We start from the raw sequence: 21,515 nt of genomic DNA, 5'->3' as shown, positions 1-21,515 counted from the left end.
ACCTGCCAGTGCAGGGGATGCGGTTTCCATACCTGGTCCGGGAAGATCCCACATGCTGCGGAGCAACTAAGCCCGGGAGCCACAACTAGAGAGAAGCCCACGAACCACAACGAAGAGCCCTCATGCTGCAACTAAGACCCAACGCAGCCATAAATAAATAAATAGATAGATAGATAGATAGATAGATAAGCTGCTTGTTTCAGCTTCAAAAAAAAAAAAAAAGAAGAAGAGCAGAAACCAAGTTCAGTTAAATAATTGACCAAGTCTCAGCTACTGGGACCTTCAGCCTCGTGGCAACAGGTCCCTAGCCAGGATTTTCCCCCTCCCGGGGATGCTTCTGCCTGTTGGGTTGGACTTCAGGATCCCCTCCGACCGCCAGCCTTTCAGGTCACTCCCCACACCCCCAGGCCTCTGGGGTTGTCTTTCTACCTTTTGGGAGCCTGAACCCCTCATCCTAACCCCACCCCAGCACCTCTCTTAACACCCTCCTGACCCCTTTGCCTGTCCGACCTCTTATCACACTTGTTCCAGGCCTATCACTGGGCTGCTGAGTGCCCTTGAATCCTGTTTTCCTTTGGTTTTTCTGTTGCATTTCTGATGGCACTTCCAAGGACACACACATCTTGAGGAGTAGAAAACTGTTTATCTTGTCCATCTATAATTGCCTTTTGTCTTGCTGAGAATACAGCTGTTCACTTCAACGCCTTATTTTTTTAATTTTTAAAAAAATTTATTTGTTTTATTTATTTATTTTGGGCTGCATTGGATCTTCATTGCCGTGCACGGGCTTCTCATGTTGCAGGGCACAGGCTCTAGGCGCACGGGCTTCAGTAGTTGTGGCTCGTGGGCTCTAGAGCACAGGGCTCAGTAGTTGTGGCTCGCGGGCTCTAGAGCGCAGGCTCAGTAGTTGTGGCGCACGGGCTTAGTTGCCCCGCGGCATGTGGGATATTCCCGGACCAGGGCTCGAACCCGTGTCCCCTGCATTGGCAGGCGGATTCTTAATCACTGCGCCACCAGGGAAGTCCTCAATGCCTTATAAATGTAGTTAATGTTCATTTTCTGGATAGAAGCATTGACCTTTGGTACTAATAAATAAGATCCAAAGCCAAACTTAAACGAGAAAAGGAAAACCTTTACCACTCCCTGTTGGTAACAGTCGATCAGCAGTGACTGGTCAGCTTCAGTGACCAGAGCCCTTGGGGAACAACAGGCCTGGCGAGGACGAGGCTCGCTTCCCAGCTGCTTCTCAGCCCTCCCGCCAGGACCACGCCGGGGCTCAGTGCATCCGCCCCCGGGTGGGTTGTCCCCCCCTGGAGCCTCGGGGCTCCCGGCCGGTGTTGGTGAAAGCTGATGGCTCAGAGTCCAGAGCAGCCACTGCTGGCAGATTCGGGCAGCAGGGCAGGGTCTGCAGGGCGCAGAGGAGATGGTGGGTGAGAACCAAGTGGAGGCTGGTGGGAGGGAGAAGACGACAGAGATCCAGGTATTTGGAAGGACAGTTTTCAAAGCAGTACATACCCTGCTGGATGAGAAAGGGCATCCTTAAACTATTATTTTTCTGGCCATTGAAAGACAAAGTGCTCATTACTGTAGTCAGAGTGAGTGATGGTACTGTGGCTTTTCAGCTTAGAACAAAACAGAACCCTGCTGGCAGGATATAGTGCTTTGTCCTTCGGGGCTTGAGGGCTGTCAGCTCACTCGGTGTCTCCGAGGGCATTTGCACCGGTGAACACGCGGCTGGTGATGGATGGAGCAACGGAGACGCTCTGGGTGGTGCCGTCTCTCAGGAAGAAGGTGCTGGGCTCCCAAGACTCCGTTCAGACATGCTGTGGGAGCCCATTTACTTAGCCGGATGAGGTTCGCAGTGGAAAATATGGCCTCAGTTGGACAGGGAACCAAGCCCATCTCTACACGCACCAAGCGGAGACTTGGTGACTTCCGCCGATTTTTAAAAATCATGTTTTCTAACCACGCAGGTTAGTAATTGAAGTCAGAAGGTGTAGTTGGGTAGCTGTGTTGGTGAGAATCTGAACCCACCACATTCCTCCTTCAGTTCACACCATCAGCTTATTGCAAATACATGCATCACCGACTTCCTGACCCTAAGGTGTCCCCAAGCGGGAGCAAGGGTGACTCTCAGCTAAAAGGTCACGGGTAAAGTCAAGGAGAGACAAGAGGGTGAAACCTCCCCGACGTTGGGTAGAATTTCCCGTCGGTCAGCATGTCTTTTTGGTCGTGGACGCTGTGCCGGCCAGGTGGTGGTCCAGCCTGCTTCCTCTCCACTGTCTCCCCTTTACCCCTCTTCCTCTCAAATAAGAGGGTCTCTCTTCCCACGTTGGCTATCCACAAGGTTGCAGATGCTCACCAAGCATGACCATCCACCCTCAGGAAAGAATAAGTTAAACTTCTTTGTCCACAAAAACAGTTGTCACACATCCATGGAACTGGCCTTTTTTTCTGCTGTAATTTCACAGTGAGGCCAGACCATCTAAATATTGGCAATAGAACCAGGCAGATACATACATGACAACATACAGATTTCAGGCAGTCATTTGTATTAATCCCTCTTCCTGCAATGCCCCTTTTTTATGCATTGAATTTAAATATGTATCATTGTTTATGCTTAAAGTCTGTTTCTGTTTATCTATCTATATGGCGGTAATAAGTCCAAACTGTGGTCTTAGTGCTCAAAGAGCTGGAATAGAAAGAAGCATATTGTTTTAGTTTATTCTCTCCAAATCCTGTACCAACAGTGCTTAATACAAGGCTTTGAGAGAGGCTTGGCGATCTTGGACAAACATTATACTCAGTTGAGACTCTCACCTTGTGTCTCATCCACACAGAACGCTCCGCCAGTGTATTTAAGAAGCAGTGAGGGCAGGTCCTATAGCTTGTGTGCCACATGCCTCTAGAGAGGGACCAGAGGGTTGCTTCAGAGTCTTGGCAGGTGTACCCCTGCTCTGTATTCTCTGAACTATCTCTGTGCCTGACCATTAATATTTTTCTGATTTGCCTAAAGTTCTTTTTCCCAAAGGCTTTTCTTAGTAATAGCTTTACCATTTCATTCACAGTATTCCATGAGGTTGAGTTATTTTGCTCGTGGTCGCTTATTTTTATATAACATTGCTTCTGTTACCATTGGGAGATCATATGGTGGGACCCTTTGAGGTACTTAGATAGAAGTAGTGATAGCTGTTTCTTTTGTAAGAAATGCGTCTAAACTTCTGGGGAGAGTCATGTTGATTTGTCTTCATTGTGAATTTCCCTTCTGAATTTTCCTGCCCTCTAGGGCCATGTAACAAGGACCCAGGCCGTCCCATCAGTGTATTCAGCGACCTGCCCACTATGTAGGTGGTTCAATTGGTTTAAAAGACACTCCAGATTCTGACATATTAACAGTTAGAATATAATGCCTGGCTCCAAGTAATAACAGGAGGAAGCATGGCTAACATAGAAGGTTCTCTGTGGGAGGCACCATGCTAACCCTCCATGTGCATCACATCGTTCAGGTCTCACAAAAATCCTATGAGGTAGATACTGTTATTTCCTGATTTTACCAATAAGGAAACTGGGGTTGTCATTTGCTGGTGGTAACACAGCTAGTAAATGGCAGAGCCAGCTCTTAACCAAGAGTATGTGCAGCCATATATACAATGGAATATTTCTCAGCCATAAAAAGAAACCAAATTGAGTTATTTGCAGTGAGGTGGATGGACCTAGAGACTGTCGTACGGAGTGAAGTAAGCCAGAGAGAGAAAAACAAACACCGTATGCTAACACATAGATGTGGAATCTAAAAAAAAAAAAAAAAAAAAAATGGTTCTGAAGAACCTAGGGGCAGGAAAGGAATAAAGACACAGACGTAGAGAATGGACTTGAGGACACGGGGAGGGGGAAGGGTAAGCTGGGTCGAAGTGAGAGAGTGGCATGGACATATACACACTACCAAACGTGAGCTAGATAGCTAGTGGGAAGCAGCCGCATAGCACAGGGAGATCAGCTCGGTGCTTTGTGTCCACCTAGAGGGGTGGGATAGGGAGGGTGGGAGGGAGACGCAAGAGGGAGGGGATATGGGGATATATGTATGTGTATAGCTGATTCATTTTGTTATACGGCAGAAACTAACCCAACACTGTAAAGCAATTATACTCCAATAAAGATGTTAAAAAGAAAAAAATAAAAGAGTATGTGCAGCATTTTACAGTAAATGTTAAAGCCAGGAAAAGAGAGGAGGAAAAAAGGATAAAGGCCCGCAGATGTCCATGTACCACACTTGGACCAGTGGAGGGAGGCTTCTGTCCAATCCTTTTTAAAAGTTGAGCTCTGGACCTTCAGCAGCAAAGTGAATTCATCAACCAGCAGTGCTTCTAGTTCCAGCAGCATCCACCTACACGGCAGCTCTGGGAGAAAGAGCCGTGTGTTTGCTATTTTAATTCTCACTCAGTAGAATCAGGTTCATGTGAGCACAACTTGCATGAGCTCCACTTATATGAGCTGATGTCCACTAGAATCTGCTAGTTGTCTGTTATTATGTGTATTAACTTATCTGCATGGTCACTGCTACTATTTTCTGCTTCTACATCAGTAGGCCTAATTACATGCAGTTGCTCTACATAATCAAAATCCTGACACTGCGTTCTTCTCATCTGTAACCCTTTGATTAGTGATAGTGTTCTGTCAGTTCCAAACTATTAACCATCAGTTACCTCATTTCTCCACTGACTTTAGTTAAGATTTTCTACAAGGGATGACTGTATAGCACAGGGAACTTACCCAATATTCTGTGATAACCTATATGAGAAAAGAATCTAAAAAAGAATGAATATATGCATATGTATAACTGAATCACTTTGCTGTGTACCTGAAACTAACACAACATTGTAAATCAACAGTGCTCCGTTAAAATTTAAATATTTTAAAAAGTAAGAACAACAAAAAAAAAGGATTTTCTAAGAGCAGAGATAAAGTTGCAGATAAGAACTGAGAAGCGTGTTATTTAAAGAAGTTTCTTTAAATAACACACCTCTTCTTTTAATCACACACCTCTTCTAGGGTAAGAAATTCAGAAAAATGTTTTGATGAAAGCTTTCCAGAATACAAAACGGAGCTTTGATTCATATCACTAGTGTTTTCATTGCAAGATTCGGACTTTCCTTCTTCAATTCAAAAGAAAATCATGGAATAATTGGAACCATTTTGGAATATTGACTATAATCATATCTTTTTAAATGTCTTGTAATAGAGAGTAATGTTTATTAATAATCTAAAGGAAAGACTCTGTATATAAAGATTATGAGAATAGACATAAATGTGAAGGACACTTCTAAATGCTTTATATTTAAGAATGCATAGAATTATATCCACCACCCTCCCGCTCCCTCCAGCTTCCAGCAGGACACTTCACATTTTCTTTATAGTTTCCTCCCAACAAACATGGTAACAAGCTGAGAATAGCAATAAGGCAGCGATGGGCAGGCAGCCCAGAGGGAAACAGAAATTGATCAAGGCAGAATGGCAGATGGAGAGAGGGCTCAGAGGTCCTCCACGGGGGTCTCAGGGTCTCCTGCTCTCAGGAACCTGAGGAGCCGCCATCCCATAATCCCACAACCAGGGCGCCCAACCGTGCCATCACAGGGTACCCTGGGTTTCTTTGGTTCTGTAGCCTTTCAGCTTTTACATGTCGCTTTATTTATCCTCAGTGGTTAGCCCAACTTGGCCAAGTGGGAAATAAAGATACAAGAGTTTACTTCCCAGAGGTGGGTTCTGCTCATGATAATACCATATTTGTGACTCATCTGTATTAGTGTTAGAAGAAAGCAAGCTTGAGGCCACCTTGGGGTTCTGCCTTGATTCACTTGCATTTAAGTCATGAAAGGACTCGTAATTAGGGCAGTGCCTGCAAGGGAACTTAAAAGAAGGAAACGAGCTCAGAAGTTCTGTATTTATAAACAAATGTTAAAACATTGCTCAACAAAGGAAAAATGCTTGCCTAGCTGCACTGTTTTTGATATGCTCTCAGTTCAAAAAGGAAAATCAATAAAAACAGTTTAGGGCACTAACTTGGGAACTCAGCACTCAGAGCATGTTTGAAAACTGGTGTGACACGATGAACTTTTGGTTTCACTTGCACGCAACTGACTGCCCCAAATACAGATGTTAGAAGATGGTCTAGCCAATGTTTACTAGGCTCAGATTCTGGTAAACAGAAACGTCAAGTTGAATGATTTGGGTGAAGCTTCAAAAGTAAGGTCAGAATGATTCCTTTTAAAAAAAGATGCAAATCCTAGTATAATCCTTCTATCATTCCTTTGAAAAATGATACTTTCTTAATGTAAATAATCTTGCTTAATGAGTAATGAAATCTTGCTTGAGTTGTGATTACTATTTGTTACAAACTCCCACTGAGCTTTGCTCCTCTTCTTTTACTTGGTGATATCGTATTTTGAAATCACACTTTAGTTTCATTTTAATTCAGAGATTCATTCAACAATAAATTTGTAGGCAGCTGCAATGGGCAAGGTCAGTAATTTTTTAAAAATATGGTAGTTCTATTTGTAATTTTTTAGGAACCTCCATTTTATTGTTTTCCATAGTGGCTGCACCAATTTACATTCCCACAAACAGTGCAGGAGGGTCCCCTTTTCTCCACATTCTCACCAACACTTGTTATTTCTTGTCTTTTTGATGATAGCCATTCTGACAGGTGGGAAGTGATATCTCACTGTGGTTTTGGTTTGCATTTCCCTGATGGTTAGTGATGTTGAGCATTTCATGTGTCTGTTGGCCATCTGTTGTCTTCTTTGGAAAAATGCCTGTTCAGGTCCTCTGCCCATTTTTTAATCAGGTTGTTTGGGTTTTTTTGATATTCAGTTGTATGAGTCCTTTATATATGTTGGATATTAACCCCTTATCAGTCATATCATTTGCAAATATCTTCTCCCATTCAGTAGGTTTTTTGTTTGTTTGTTTCGTTGATGGTTTCTTTTGATGTACAAAAGCTTTTTAGTTTGATTAGGTTCCAATTGTTTCATTTTGCTTTTGTTTCCCTTGTCAGAGGAGACAGATCTCAAAAACTATTGCTAATGCCAGTGTCAAAGAGAGTACTGCTTGTATTTTCTTCCAGAAGTTTTATGGTCTTTTCATTTAGGTCTTTAATCCATTTTGAGTTTATTTTTGTATACAGTGTGAGAAAATGTTCTAATTTCATTCTTTTGCATGTGGTTTTCCAAGCACCACTTATTGGAGAGACTGTCTTTCTCCACTGTATATTCTTGCCTCCTTTGTTGTAGATTAATTGAACATAGGTGCATGGGGTTATTTCTGGGCCATGCTGTTCCACTGATCCATGTACCTGTTTTTGTGCCAATACCATACTGTTTTGATGACTGTAGCTTTTGTAGTATAGTCTGGAGTCAGAGGGCAAAAAATCACAGATCTGTTTTAACTTTCCTCTGGAATTGTTGAAATTTGCTTTCTGTAACCAGTCCCCCAAATAAATCCTGATGTTGCTTAGTTATTTGAGAATTGGAAGAATTCATCCCATTAACCTTCGTTTACCACTTCTTTCTTGAAATGAATTCTTTTTCAGGCTTCTCTTCTTCTTATCTCAGAGGCTAGCTCCTCCTCTTCTATCAGATTTCCTAATTTCACAGCGTACCTGAGTTCTGTCCTAGGTTCTCTTCTTTATCTACGCTACGCATGTAGGTGATTTTACAGTCCTCTGGCTTTTGACATTATCTATACACAGAGTTTCAAATCTGTGTCTCCAATTACAATCTCTTTTATGCTTTGTTGGGATATCCAGCTGCCAGCTCAGCAGCTCCGGGTAGACAGGTAACAGGTATCTGAAACTTCACATTTCCAAAACAGAATTCCCTTCCTTCCCGACCCCCACCAAATGCAGTGTCCTTCAAGCTTCTGCCATCCTGATTAGTAAATGGCACCATAGTTTTTCTGGGTTCACTCCAAAACCTCATATCATTGTTGGTTCCATCTTTCCTTGCACATGACTCACAACTAGTACATCCAGTTGCTCTTACAACAAATATTTCTCAAACGTAACCATCTGGCAACATCTCCGTGGTTACAGTCTTAACCCAAGCCACCATCATCATCATCTAGACCACTGCGCACCCCTCACCTGTTGTCCTTCTCTCTTCACCTCAGCATCCAGCAGGTGGTTATCTTTCTAAAGTGTGAGAGCATGTCACCCTCCACGTTTAAAACTCTCCAATCCCTTCCCATTATTATTATTTTTTTATTATGCTATGCTTTGGTATTTAAGGAACCAAATACCAAATCCAAGGTCATGAAGATTTTACCCTATGTTTTATTCTAAGAATTCTATAGCTTTAGTTCTTAAACTTAGATCTTTGATCCATTTTTTGAGTTAATTTTTTTAATATGGTATGAGATAGTATCCAACTTCATCCTTTTGCACATGGATATCCAGTTTTCCCAGCACCGTTTATTAAAGAGCATGGTCTTGGCACCCTTGTTAAAAATCAGTTGACCATACACGTGTGAGTTAGAGTTAGGGTTAGGTCAGTGCACCCTCTTTGGAATCAGTTTACTCAAATGAATCTAGTGCTCTTGTGGACCAGGAATAGGTGAGAAGTATATGAGCAAAATTTACTCATTATGCTTGTATTTGGGGTAGATTCCAAACCATCATTGCCCTGGCACATAAACCATCAAATGCAATGTCAAATCCAAAGCCTCAGAGGAAAGAGTTCAGTCCCCAAGAGAGCAGTGAGAGCTTAACAGTGTAAAACTTTGTCCAGAGTGTATCAGCATTAAATTAGCACTGCTGAAACAGTACCTTGAAGATTTGCAGTAACACCTGGAAGTTCCTTCCAATGTGCATATAAGTAGAATCCTGGAAGCTTTTTATATTACTTGTCTTATGGCCTTACAGATTTAATGAACCAAATGATAACTGAATCTCTGTTCCACATCCCATCCTTTATCTCTAGGTAAGACAGAATCTATTCTTATTTCAAGGTAGAGTTTTAAGTGTCCATATTTCTTAAGCCACATTTAAAGGAATCATATCTTAAGTAATTTTAAATGTTGTCTGTCTTCATCTTGTACATAAAACTCCAGCAAATTTAATATTGGCATTCATCATGCTCTTCAAAGCAGTCAAATTTGGGATCCTCGACATTTCCGTGTCAATAAAATAAGGTGTGGAACTAGCAGATTCGATGAAGACCTGCTTCATCCTTGCCATACTGGATGTCTGGATGCCATTTGGCTTGGGTTTAGAAGATGGGGGAGTGGAGATGTTTCCAGGCCTGAGTCTCTTAACAGCAGAGATATGGAAGGGAGGAGGAGATCCCCAGGAGACCGGCTGTGGACTGCAGAGCACTGCCACTTGCCTCGTGGTGGCACTCGCTGGATTTGGGGCAGCTGTGGTGTTCTGAGAGGAGGACCTGAAAGTATTACAAGAGTTGTTGGATTTGAACAAATCTGCTTGGATCGGAGCAGCCCAGTCTGAGCCTGGCCACCACCGCTTTGCCCACATCTGCTCTGTGGGCACAGGGCATGTCTCTCTGGGTGCTGGGTGCTGGGTGTACGGAGAACGGCCGGCTCGGGGCAGACGCAGGCAAGGACTCTTGCTGATATATTGAGTGTTTTTATCGTGAAAGGGTTAGGGTTTTGTCAAGTACTTTTTTAGCATAAATGAGATGATCATGTGGTTTTTTTCTCTTTCATTTTTTTATTGTGTATTACATTGATTGATTTTTTTTTATGATTAATCATCATTGCCTTCATGGGATAGATCCCACTTGGTCATGGTGTATAATCCTTTAATATGCACTGACTTTGAGTTGCTACTATTTTTGTTGAGGGTTTTTCATCTATATCTGTAAGGGATCTTCATCTGTAGTTCTCTTTCCTTATAGTGCCTTTATCTGGCTTTGGTATCAGGGTAGTGTTGGCCTCACAGAATGAGTTAGGAACTCTTCTTTCCTCTTCATTTTTTGGAAGAGTTTGAGAAGGAACGGTGTTGATTTTTCTTTAAATATTTGGTAGAATTCACCAGTGAAGGCATCTGGTTCTGGGCTCTTCTTTGTCAGAAGGTTTTCGATTACTGATTCCATCTCTTTGTCATGAGATGGAATATGAGATAATAGTCTCTCTATTTTGGTTTTCTATCTCTTCTGTGTCCGTTTTGTTGGCTTGTGTATTTCTAAGAATTTTTCTATTTTACCTAGTTTATCCAATTTGTTGGTGTATTGTTGTTCATAATATTCTCTTATAACCCTTTTTATTTCTGTTAAGTCCATAGCAATGTCTGCTCTTTCATTTCTGATTTTAGTTATTTGAGTCTTCTCCCGTTTTTTCCTGTCAATCTAAGTTTCATCAATTTTGTTGATCTTTTCAAAGAACTAACTTTTGGTTTTATCGCTTCTGTTGTTTTTCTCTGTTTGTCTCTGCTCTGAGCTTTATTATTTCATTCCATCTGCTAGCTTTTGGTTTAGTTTGGTCTTATTTTTCTAATGTCACAAAGTTAAACATTAGGTTATTGATTTTAGATCTTTTTAAATGTAGACATTTGCTGCTATAAATGTTCTGCGATTGTTGAGTACTTCCTATCACTCTTAGAATAGAATTCAAACTCCTCACTATGGTTTACAGATCCCTACATGCACTGATCCTGACCAGTTCTCTGACGCTGTCTCCTTCCACTCTTCTCTTGGTTTGCCCAGGAATTGTTTTTATTTCCTGACTTACTAATTAACTTAATGCTTTAGTGTAGTAACATTAAATAGGTGAGTGACTGATTAACTTAATTCCTTAGTGAAATAACAATAACGTACCTTTTGATAGCGTGTGGAACCATTGCTGTGTATCTTCGTGAAAAGTTTAAACATACATGGGAAAAGATTGGACGTAAATGTTCATAGCAACGTTATTCATAGTAGCCAAAGGGTGGAGACAACTCAGATATCCACCATCTGATGAATGAATGAACGAAATGTGGTCCATCCACACAGTGGCATGTTATTCAGTCATAAAAAGGGATGAAGTTCTGATGCACGCTGTAACGTAGGTGAAACTCGAAGACCTTCCACGAAGTGAAAGAAGCCAGACACAGAAGGTCACATGATACTTTATGATTCCATTTATATGAAATATCCAGAGTAGGCAAGTTCATAGAGACAGAAAGCAGGTTAGTGTTTACCAGGACACGGGCGAAAAGCAGGAGGACAACCATCACTTTAGTGGTGATGGGTCACAATGTTGTGAATGTACTCAGTGTCACTAAATGTAAATTTTATGTTACGTATATTTCACCACAATAAAAAAAATCAATTCAGTTTAAAAAATACGGGCTTCCCTGGTGGCACAGTGGTTGAGAGTCCGCCTGCCGATGCAGGGGACACGGGTTCGTGCCCCGGTCAGGGAGGATCCCACATGCCGCCGAGCGGCTGGGCCCGTGAGCCATGGCCGCTGAGCCTGCACGTCCGGGGCCTGTGCTCCGCAACGGGAGAGGCCACAACAGTGAGAGGCCCGCGTATTGCAAAAAAAAAAATATATATATATATTTTTTTTTTTTTTCTGTGCAAACAGAAAAAAATCTCATTTTCAAATAATGTTTTTTTATCGGTTATTGAAAAACAAACCACATAGTTCAAAGACCAAGGTTTAAAATGAAAGATAAGTAAAATGCTGAAGACTCACTCTTTTACATTACATCGCATCCAGTGTCAGAGTACTTGATATAAAATGGATTTTAAAAATCCGACTGTTTTATTTATTGTTTATTTCAGAGGAATATGCTGGTGGCTTGAACTCCAAAGGGTTTATCTCAACAGATAAATGGAATCTGGTGGTAGGCAGTGCAGAGGATGTAGAGCAGGGATCAGTAAACTACTGCTCTTTCTATGGGAATACAGTCCTAGCCATTCATGTACATATTGTCTATGGCTCCTTTTCCCTGCAATAGCAGAGTTGAGTGGTTGCAAACCTTCCCAGGAAAAGTTTGCCCACCCTCAGTTTAGATACTCCATTTCGTATTTGACATCACTGAGGATTCAAGCCTCCTCTACAGTGTACTCCAGCGTCCTCAGTAACAAACTTTTATCTCCATGGCTGGCCAAAAAAAACAACCCGGGCACATTTAGGTAAGGATATCTCCATGAATAAGAATTACACAGTTTGTTCCTCCCAGCTGGATTATAACTTGCCTGAGGCTAAGAACCATACTTTATATTTACTTATATTCTTTATACTTTGCATTTAGCAAAGTAAGAAATAGTTTTATTAGGTCTATAAAAAATCAGAAGAAAATACTCAGGGACACTTTTGATACTCTCTATCTTCATTTCTCAGAAATAAATTACTGATATTATTTCTTTACATGTTCCTTTGTTATCCATAATCAACAAATTCCACTTGGAAAGAAAAAGGAACAGTGCTCTTCTAGCATGTCAAATAAAATGTAATCATGTCTTCTTGCCCCTCCTTCATCATCATTATCGTCATCATTATTACTATTTTAAATAAAACCAAGGATACTTCAAATGCCAAAAAAAAAAAAAAAAAGAATAGAAGCTTTCTTTTAATGTGTGTGTCCCTTGTGACTAGGGGCAGGCAGGGCAAGAGAAAGGGGAGGAGGTGAAAAAACAAATGTAAATCATAATTGCATATCAATACCCTCATCTAAATTAGAAGAGGATCTATGTATAAAATAAATAAGACACACGGATATAATGTGCCACACAGGGAATATAGCCTATATTTTATTATAACTATAAATGGAATACAACCTTAAAAAATTGTGAATCACTACATTGTTACACCTGAAATTTATGTAATTCTGTACATCAACTATACCTCAATAAACAAATAAATTAGAAGAGGGAAAAAAAATCCAACTATTTTGTTTATTGGCAGACTTCTTTAGTACATCTGGAATTCATACATTGAGTGTTACCATAGATATTTTTGTTTAACCAGTTTAGATTAACAAGATAAACCTTACACTCCAGGACTATATCCTTGCCTCAGTTAAGATTGCAAAATGCTGTTTATTAATATATTTTTTTAATGAAAGAACATAGCTAGAAATAGATTCATCAGGTTTTAAATTTGTTGAACAGTTATTCAACATGGGGTTTTTTGATTGGTAGTGGTTGTGAAAGAGCACAGAAAGCGATGGATTGATTTGTACTTTACTTGAAAGAAATATAAAAGTCAAAGATAAAATATATTACTGAAAATTATTAGCAAACGTCTAAATTGTAAGTTTATCTTCCTGAACGAATTGTTAATTGAGTTGCATGTGCCAAAGCATGGTCATCGACAAGTGAAAAGGCTCACATTTCCAATTCTGTTGGAGTTGCCAAAGTGATCTGTCACATAGTGTGACACCTGCTGTATTATTTTCTTATGTGAACCCTCTGATGGAAACACAAGGCATTAGTGAGATCTTAAACATGGAAGCCCAGACAGAAAGCATAATTAGTTCATTTACAACGGGTTCCTCCCTACTCTACTTATCTGACACTCATCTAGTTCTACCATATAGACCTTACAAAGAACATTTAAAAAATAAATTTAAAGAGCCATATGTTCTTTTTCACTGCAATAGCATGCAAGAGCCTGTTTAATCTTGGGGCAAGAGAGGTTGAATTTGTGAAGCTCTGTGTTTAAGTTAGGTCAAGTTGTATATGTTAGCTAATTAAATAGAATTTACTGGTCTGTACAAAATTTGAACTAGCAGTCCTTCACACCATAGTATATTTTTTGCTCTAAGCAATATTGTTGGAATATTGGAAGGAGCATAGCTTAATTTTTTTAAAAGAGCAGACGGACAAATCGGGCCTAAATCTAGATTCAAGCACCCGATGGTTGTTTAAATGAAAAACTGTTTATAGATTTGTACAGATGTCTTCATTTTTTAAAAATAATTTATCTTGTATTCAAATTGTTGAATACTTTATATTACAGTAAATTTGGTTGAAAAAAATGAGGAAAGAAATCAATTTTTAAAAATATACTCACGTTGAAATCAAACAAGCCAGCCAAACGCAGTACGAACCAAGGAACCCTGTAGTTTGGTTTGCTTTCCAGAATATGAATACCCAGTGGTGGTTTAAATGAAAAACTGTTTATAGATTTGAACAGACGTCTTCATCTGTAAAACCCGTGCTGTGAAGGATTATTATGACATTCCAAAAGTGGGTAGTAAGAGGCCGGCCCTCTGTAGGTGTTTGGTGTGGGGTGCCTGTGACAATGTTGATGATAATTTGGATGACTTTCTACAAAAAAAATTCATGGGCTTCTGTTGTTAGCAGATCTCTAAATGTTCATGTAATTTTCTCCATCCCTCTGAGTGGTTTTAGGGGGAAGGTGTGGGTAAAAATGTAAGATAAAGATGCCTAATTTGGTAAAATGATAGGAATGCGATTTAATCGTTCCCTGGATCCAATTTGCCTAACAGTCAGTTTCTGAAATTGACACCAAAGCAGCTTTTGTTGGAAGATGTGATTGATGCCCTGAAGGTCCTCTCCTTTTCTGGCTTCTTTGGTAATTCACTATAAATCAGTTGTTGCTAAGTGTGGATTTTTAACTAAGATTACACTTGGCGGATAATAACTTAAGTAAGATCCCTTTTTGACGAGCCCATGGGCTGCTGATTCAGATTGAATAGAGAGGGCTAAATTTTTGTTTCATTCTCATTCTGAGGTTATAGCCAATGACCTTCAAGGCTTGTATTGATAAATCTGAGCAGCCCTTGCTTTTTCTCCCAGAGTCAAATTAACATAACGTAAAGTAAGTGCCTGCAGACAAAACTGTTATTTTCCCCCAGCTGTTTGCACCTGTACTGTCACCAGCCAGAGGTGGAGGGATAAGGGACAAACACATTGTGGGTATAATCTCATCTCAGTGACTGGACAGTTTGCCACTTAACAAACTTTGGGGAATGCTTAGGGTTTTCCAGTTTCTTTCACAGACATGCATTCGTTTCATCGTTTATATTTATTGGGCACCAGCTGTGTGCCCAGAACTCTTGTAAGTATCATCAGTACAGTGGTGAACAAAACCTATGACATCTCTGCCCTTGTGGAGCCTGTATTTCAGGGAGGGATTTAATTGGTTGTGCTCAAGGCTTAGCACCTGCAACAAGGAAGCCCCCCAGTAGTGCAGCCTCTGTAAGACATCGGGTCCCCTCTGTTCTGTAACCGTGCACGTGGTGCAGCTGGTGGAGCAGCTGTGCTGCAGGTGTCCTTCAGAGGCCCAGCGTCTGGCCCCTGCTGCTTTGCCAGCCTTTGGGTAGCTTCCTCATCGGTCCTCCTCACCCATAGGATCCAGACTGGGCTGCTGCTACATGCAGCTCCAGCCCCAGTGAAGGGGACTCTGGAGTAATTTGTCCCTAAAGTGGAGGTGACACAGATGCCACCCCATCCCTTCTGCTCATCCTCCCGGGCCCCCTCGACTCTGATTTGGACGTATCACACTTGGCTACAAAGGAGGCTGGGAAATGTAGCCTCTTGCTGGACCAGCTTCAACACAAGGCAGGGGGGTGGGTTTGGGGAAGCCGAGTGGGCTGTACTGCTCCCACCACAGGGGAGAATGACAAGGAAGCACCCAAGTTAAATATATGAAACGTCAGATGGTGGCAAGTGCTGGGGAGGAAAGGAAAGCCGGGGGGCATTGGAGAGAGGTGACAGTTTTAAGGAGTTCGGCAGGGAAGCCTCACTGAGTAGGTGACACTTGAGGAAAGAGCTACAGCAGTGGAGGGGTGATGCTCGCAGCCCGGGGAGGGTGCTGCAGGCCGAGGCCATGGCAGGGAGGAGGGATTCATGGGGCGCAGGGCGGGTGCTGGGAAGAGGGTGGGTCGGGGTGGTGGAGAGCTCGTTTTTGGATATGCTGGGCTTAGGTGCTTCCCCATCCACGTGGAGACGTCCAGCTGGCCGTTGGGTTTGTGACTCTGGAGTTGGGAAAGCAGCTTGGACTGGGAATGTAAAGTTCAGAGAAGTGACATGCAGCGTCTGACGTAATCCTGTTCTTTACTGTAAAGACCACTCTCATCTCCATGGGGAGAGGCCGGCCAGTCCACAGGGAGGTCACGGGCTCCTGACCGCAGACCTGTCCGGGTGTGCAGGTGTGCATGGAAGCTCGTTCCGCCCTGAGAGAAGTTCTCATGGCCCCTCGCAGTGGATCTCGGTGCCACATATGAGCCCCTGTGTAATCGTCCCTGGGGAGGCTGAGGTTCAGGGAGGGGCCAGATGGATGGTGCCAACCAGTTCCGTCCTCCCTGTTTAGCACCCTCTGTGGAGAGTGGGCTCTGGGAAGAGGGAGCTTTTGTTCAGCAGGTTTTTAAACACAGCCTACTCAGGCGTGAGGTTGAACAAGCAGGAGGCTCGAGAGGAAGCAGAGCTGCAGTTACTAGTGGAGGGTGTCTGGGCGCTGCCCCTCCTGCCATCTCGCCCTCGAATCCATTCCAGACTCAAGCCCCTCCGTAGAGTTTCCCCTCTGCCCAGCTCATCATGCAACACTGAGATCCACGCTGGGCCAGAGGCCCTCAAGTGGAACCAGCTTCCATGCACACCTGGACACCTGCACACCTGGACACGTGGACAGGTCTGTGATCAGGAGGCCCGTGGTCTCTCTGGGGCCCGGCCAGCTTCTCCCCACAGAGATGAGCCACATTCCGCTCGTCGTTACCTGACAGATGTTTTACCTGCATCCCTGGACAGGGTGGTCCACCAGAAAGGATCTGAAGGCCAGGTTCCGGTTCTCAAGCTGCCTGCATGTTGCTGTGTGACCTTGAGCAAGTCCCTCAAAGTCTGGGTTTTCTCCTCTATAAATAGAGGGTGGTCAACGGACTTCACCCCGTCGTCAGGAGGGTGGGGTCACCGGAGGTGCATGTCAGCGTCAGGTGGAGGAAAGGTCCACTCCGGCCTGAGCTCTTCCTCGGACTTTCCCGAAAGCAGTCGGAGCCCGGCAACAAATCCCCCCAACACACACGTCTCCCCAGCCACGTTCCGAAGCTCTCTAGAGGCTGAGGTGCAAGGAGGGCGTCTCAGCTACTCGGATTCACTCACCTTGTCCCACTCCAAAGGGGGGGGCAGGCCTTATAGAACACTTGCCAGGCCTCGCAAATGGCCCCGTGCTCTCATCTGTTCAGACCCGCACTTAGCCTTGTAGGACTGAGACGTCTTAGTCACTACAGACACTCATACATCATCGTCCAGTTGAGCCGAGCCCACTGAAATGTTCAGTGTGAAACAGAACCCACGTACAGTGTGTCCTGTAACGTAAAATTTAAGCGAAGAAACAGCTCTCACTCTGAAGTAACTTGCCAAAGGGTAGTGCTGAGATCAGGGAGGAATCTGATAATTGGTGAGGGTAAGATGTGCCTTTGTGTTCCAGAAAAGTTAGAACTTTCCAGAGAGTACGGGTAGTCCTATTCCTGGTTCCTTGGAAGTACCCTCAGGATCCTAGCAAGGTGAGGGTGAGATGCCTTGTAGGCATCGAGGTGCTTGGCCAGGGAATTGAGTTAGAGCCGTGGGTGGAAAGAATCTTGAATCTTAGTATCATGGCAGCAATGACAGGTCAGAGAAGCAATCTGTTTTGGTTTGTAGTCAATAAGTCCTTTTCTGAGCCAGAACTTAGTAGGGTAGAAGCCATTTCATACAGCTGGTACCGCTCCCTCCCCTCTGTTTTTACTGCTCAAGTCAAAAGAATGATAAGAAAATAGGCTTTTATCAGGAACTGATGTGAATGAGTTTCTGGGGGTGGTTCTAAAACTAGTGATATTCGGCCCAGTCTCTCACAGCTTCTGTAGTTATGTCTGCATTGCTGATGTGACAAACTTGAGAATGATGAACCCATTTCCCATTAAAAAAAAAAAAAAAAAAAGATGGTGTTTGCTGTCAGGGTTGTCATAAACTTGCCCACATAAACAAGAATAAAGAATGTGGCTTTCGGAGCGTGCTTCCCATGGGGACTCTTGGGAGGGGTGTTTGCATTAACAAGATGCCTTTTCGTATATAGGTGTCAAAAACTGAGAGGTGAAATGTCTATATTTTCTTGTTCGTCTTCAGATGCTCCTGCCTGGGAAATGCATAGAGAAGTAGCTTATTTGGTGTAATTATGTTTAAAATGGATGTTATTACGACAACTCAGTAGCACTGATATCACAGTATTCGTGCGCTTCCTTGGAAAGATACGTGTTACCAAGACTTTTCTGATTGGCTTGGGGAAAATAAGCCCTGAGTCACAAACCACCAAATGAAAACTATGATACCCATTTGAGGGCATTTCAGCTGATTTATGTTAGAAACAGTTCCTTTTCTGTGAAGGCAAGGAAGTTGACTAATCCATTTTAGAAAGGTTTTAAACAATAAGAACCCAGAAGACTCTAATCTTGTTCTACTTTAACCTGAATTCCTGGTTCCTCGTAGGGTTTTTCTGAATATCTAATACTCCATTGATCAATGAGTTTAACTTAATCCTTACATCGTAGTTAGGAACTTTATCTTCGACTCAAATAATGTATTCAGTCTCATTTTGATAACAGTTCTGCTAAAGCCTGGTATTGACTAGAGCTTGGTTATTTGGCGGAAAGTTTCAGCTAAGGGGCCTGATCTCACTCTGAACTAAACCACTTTCTCACAAACATAAATCAACTTCACCATTTGGTCGCAATAGGTAATACTTAATGTTTCCCAAGCGTAGCCCACGATTTTACTTGCATTCGATATAAATTCCTATTCGTGTATTTACTTACCAGTGTTTGCACAGCTGTGCTTGTGTTCATACGTCCTCTTGTGAATTTGTCCACTGACAGAGGCTGTTTCAGGTTTAGATTTCATCTCTATCAGGTCAGAGGTGTAATCTATTTAACTTGCTGTGTGATGAACATCTAACGTGTGCGATTTGATTATGACACTATGTCTACATAGCTAGAAGCGCTATTTGTTTATGAATATTAAAACATGATATCCTTCAAAATGTATGATTGGATTAAGATTCTTATTCATCCCGGTCCAAGGTATATGGTTTATGTGCCTTTCCCAGTGGCAATAAGAAACGTGTATGAGGGTGGCCCAGAATCACTGAGTGTAGATACACCAAGATTCAACATTCCAAAACAATCGCTCCTGCGGTCGTATTTTTATGATTCAATAATATCAACCCTGAAGTTTCTCTCTGGCTCTAGCCGCAGGGGTCGTACAGTGGAAACCAGGCTTCAGGGGTTGGGATGGGGGTGGGGCCTGTGCACTCATGGGTGGGGAGAAAGTACCAGGTGGCCTTTTGTGCCGTGTGCAGCACAGATGCAGACATCAGCCTGTCACCTCTAGGGCTGCCAAGTCCATTACCATCACCGTGAGCCACAGGGGCAATCGGCCCTCAAGATGTGCTTCGTCCAAACTGAGAAGTGCTGTCCATCTGAGATCACAACAGTGTTCGGGTTTTTTCTCCAAAACTTAGGTGTTGTTCAGTAATTTAACAGCTAAGGCGTTAAAAAATGTTCACTGTCTCAGAAACTGGGGGCCTGCTGTGAGGTTATGAATGATCCAAGTCCTGGTTTTCCCCTAAAGTGGACCCCCAAAGCATACTTTAGTTCAGCCTGCTTAAAACTGTAGAAGGTCTAATTCCAATTAAAGCGCGCATATCGAGTGCTTGCTCTGCGGCCCACACTGCCAAGTGCTAGGGAGGAAGAACAAGATGACAGATTCACGACTCGCAGATGGTTCTGGTCCAACGGGCCCGACAGCACACGTGTCGGGGCTGCTCGTGGTTGGTGTCAGGGGAACAGAGGAGAGTCGCAGGGAGAGGTGCGGTATTCAAGCGATCTCCCGGGCGGAGGGAGAGTCTGAGCCCTCTAGAACACCTCCCCCTGGTCTCATTGATGTTGCATGAAGGCCACTGCTGCAGGGGACCCCGAGTTCAGTGTGAGCACCTGAGTCCCTTGGGTGGTCGAGATGTGCTGATTCCATCCCCGTGGTTTTCAGGTACCAGCAAGGTCAACCTGGTGAGGATCCCGTCCACGGCCTCCAGCCCGCGGGACACGGCCCTGGCTGCCGTGATCTGCAGCGCCCTGGCCACCGTCCTGCTGGCCCTGCTCATCCTCTGCGTCATATACTGTAAGCGGCAGTTTATGGAGAAGAAACCCAGCTGTGAGTTCTGAGCCCTTTCTGTGTCTTAGCATCTTGGTGAGGGTGTTGGTCATCACTGCCATCCGGGTGTTCGACGAGAACCTAAGAGGAGAATCAGGTTGCAGCCAAAGGGACAGAGAGAGCACGTGGAAACAGGCGTCCCAGGGGCCTGCTCCCCAAGAGGCCTCCTGCCAAAAGGGCTGAGGGCGCGGCCACTGGGCAGCATCACTTCCCGGGGACCTGAGGAGGCAGGGGTACCCCTGCCCCTCGGCAGAAACACAGCTCGTCTGAGTTCTGGCAACGCAAGTACCTTACATCTCGAGCTGTCTTGACTGATTGTTTCATATCTTTGCTTCCGTGTAAGAAGTATTTTTAGATGTGAACAACAGCTCTCCTTTCCTTTATAACTGCAAAAGCCGGGGTAGTTCTGGTTGCACTGGGATGTTTGTGGGCTCCTCCTGGGGAAGCTGTCTTGCTGACCGAGTTCTCGGCCTCCGCAGGGTCCCTGAGGGCACAGGACCTGCAGTACAACGGCTCTGAACTGTCCTGTTTCGACAGACCTCGGCTCAGCGGCCCTGCGCCCCACGCCTGTTGTCAGTGCCACCGGGACTCGGCCCAGACCTGCGGTAAGTTCAGCGCTTGGGGGCCACTAGGAATGCAGGCCCTGAAGCTGCAAAGAACTGCTCCCACTCAGTTTTCCAGTTAAAGCTAATCTAGTTCAGTCGTTCTCCCCCATCCCCTGATGTTTTGGGTGTTTTGTGTCTCTTAAGTATTTAACAGAAAAGAAGCATCTCATTAAAATTCTAGAATTTCTCAGTAACTTTTTAAGCAAGTTTGCCTTTATTTGGGGGTGAATTGATTTAAAATAATATGAGCCTTTTGTAGAGCAGGGGATCCATCTCCTTTCTTGTCTGGTGGATTCCACCTGAACCTGCATGTAAGTGTCTTAGTGTGTTTTGGGATATCTTAAAGAAGAGGGAGGAGGGAGACCTATTGCAGGGTTTTCCACAAACCATAATTGCCTCTGGGGTTACTGACAGAAGTGAAAGTTTAGGGAAGTCCAGGCAGACCCCGGAGATACTGTGGGTTCGGTTCCAGACCACTGCAATAAAGTGAATATTGCAATAAAGCGAGTCACGTGATATTTTGGACTTTCCCAGTGCATATAGCGGTTATGTTTACACTGTACCGAAGTCTGTTAAGTGTGCAACAGCATTATGTCTAAAAAAATAATGTATACACCTTAATTTAAAAATACTTTATTGCTGAAAAATGCTAACCGTCATCTGAGCCTTCAGCGAGTACAGTAGTAACATCAGAGATCCCTGATCACAGATCAGCAGAACAAATATAATAATAATGAAAAATTCGAAATATCGTGAGAATTACCAAAAT

The 21,515-nt window shown here is 43.4% G+C and overlaps 1 protein-coding gene across 2 annotated transcripts in view; it reads left to right on the top strand.

Annotated features, from left to right (window-relative positions):
* The window catches only part of TNFRSF19 (TNF receptor superfamily member 19), an 87,049-nt gene that overhangs the window by 55,452 nt on the left and 10,082 nt on the right, over window positions 1–21,515 (top strand). For both annotated transcript variants that reach the window (XM_029210410.1, XM_029210409.1), the window contains exons 6-7: window positions 19,977–20,141; window positions 20,621–20,746. In XM_029210410.1, coding sequence (XP_029066243.1) covers window positions 19,977–20,141; window positions 20,621–20,746 — 291 coding nt within the window. The remainder of the gene's footprint in view (window positions 1–19,976; window positions 20,142–20,620; window positions 20,747–21,515) is intronic.

The sequence above is a fragment of the Monodon monoceros genome, unplaced genomic scaffold (assembly GCF_005190385.1).
Source record: "Monodon monoceros isolate NGI ecotype Baffin Bay Population unplaced genomic scaffold, NGI_Narwhal_1 Super_Scaffold_8, whole genome shotgun sequence".
In the NCBI taxonomy this organism is placed as follows: Eukaryota; Metazoa; Chordata; class Mammalia; order Artiodactyla; family Monodontidae; genus Monodon; species Monodon monoceros.
This window is presented reverse-complemented; position numbering and strand designations above follow the sequence as displayed.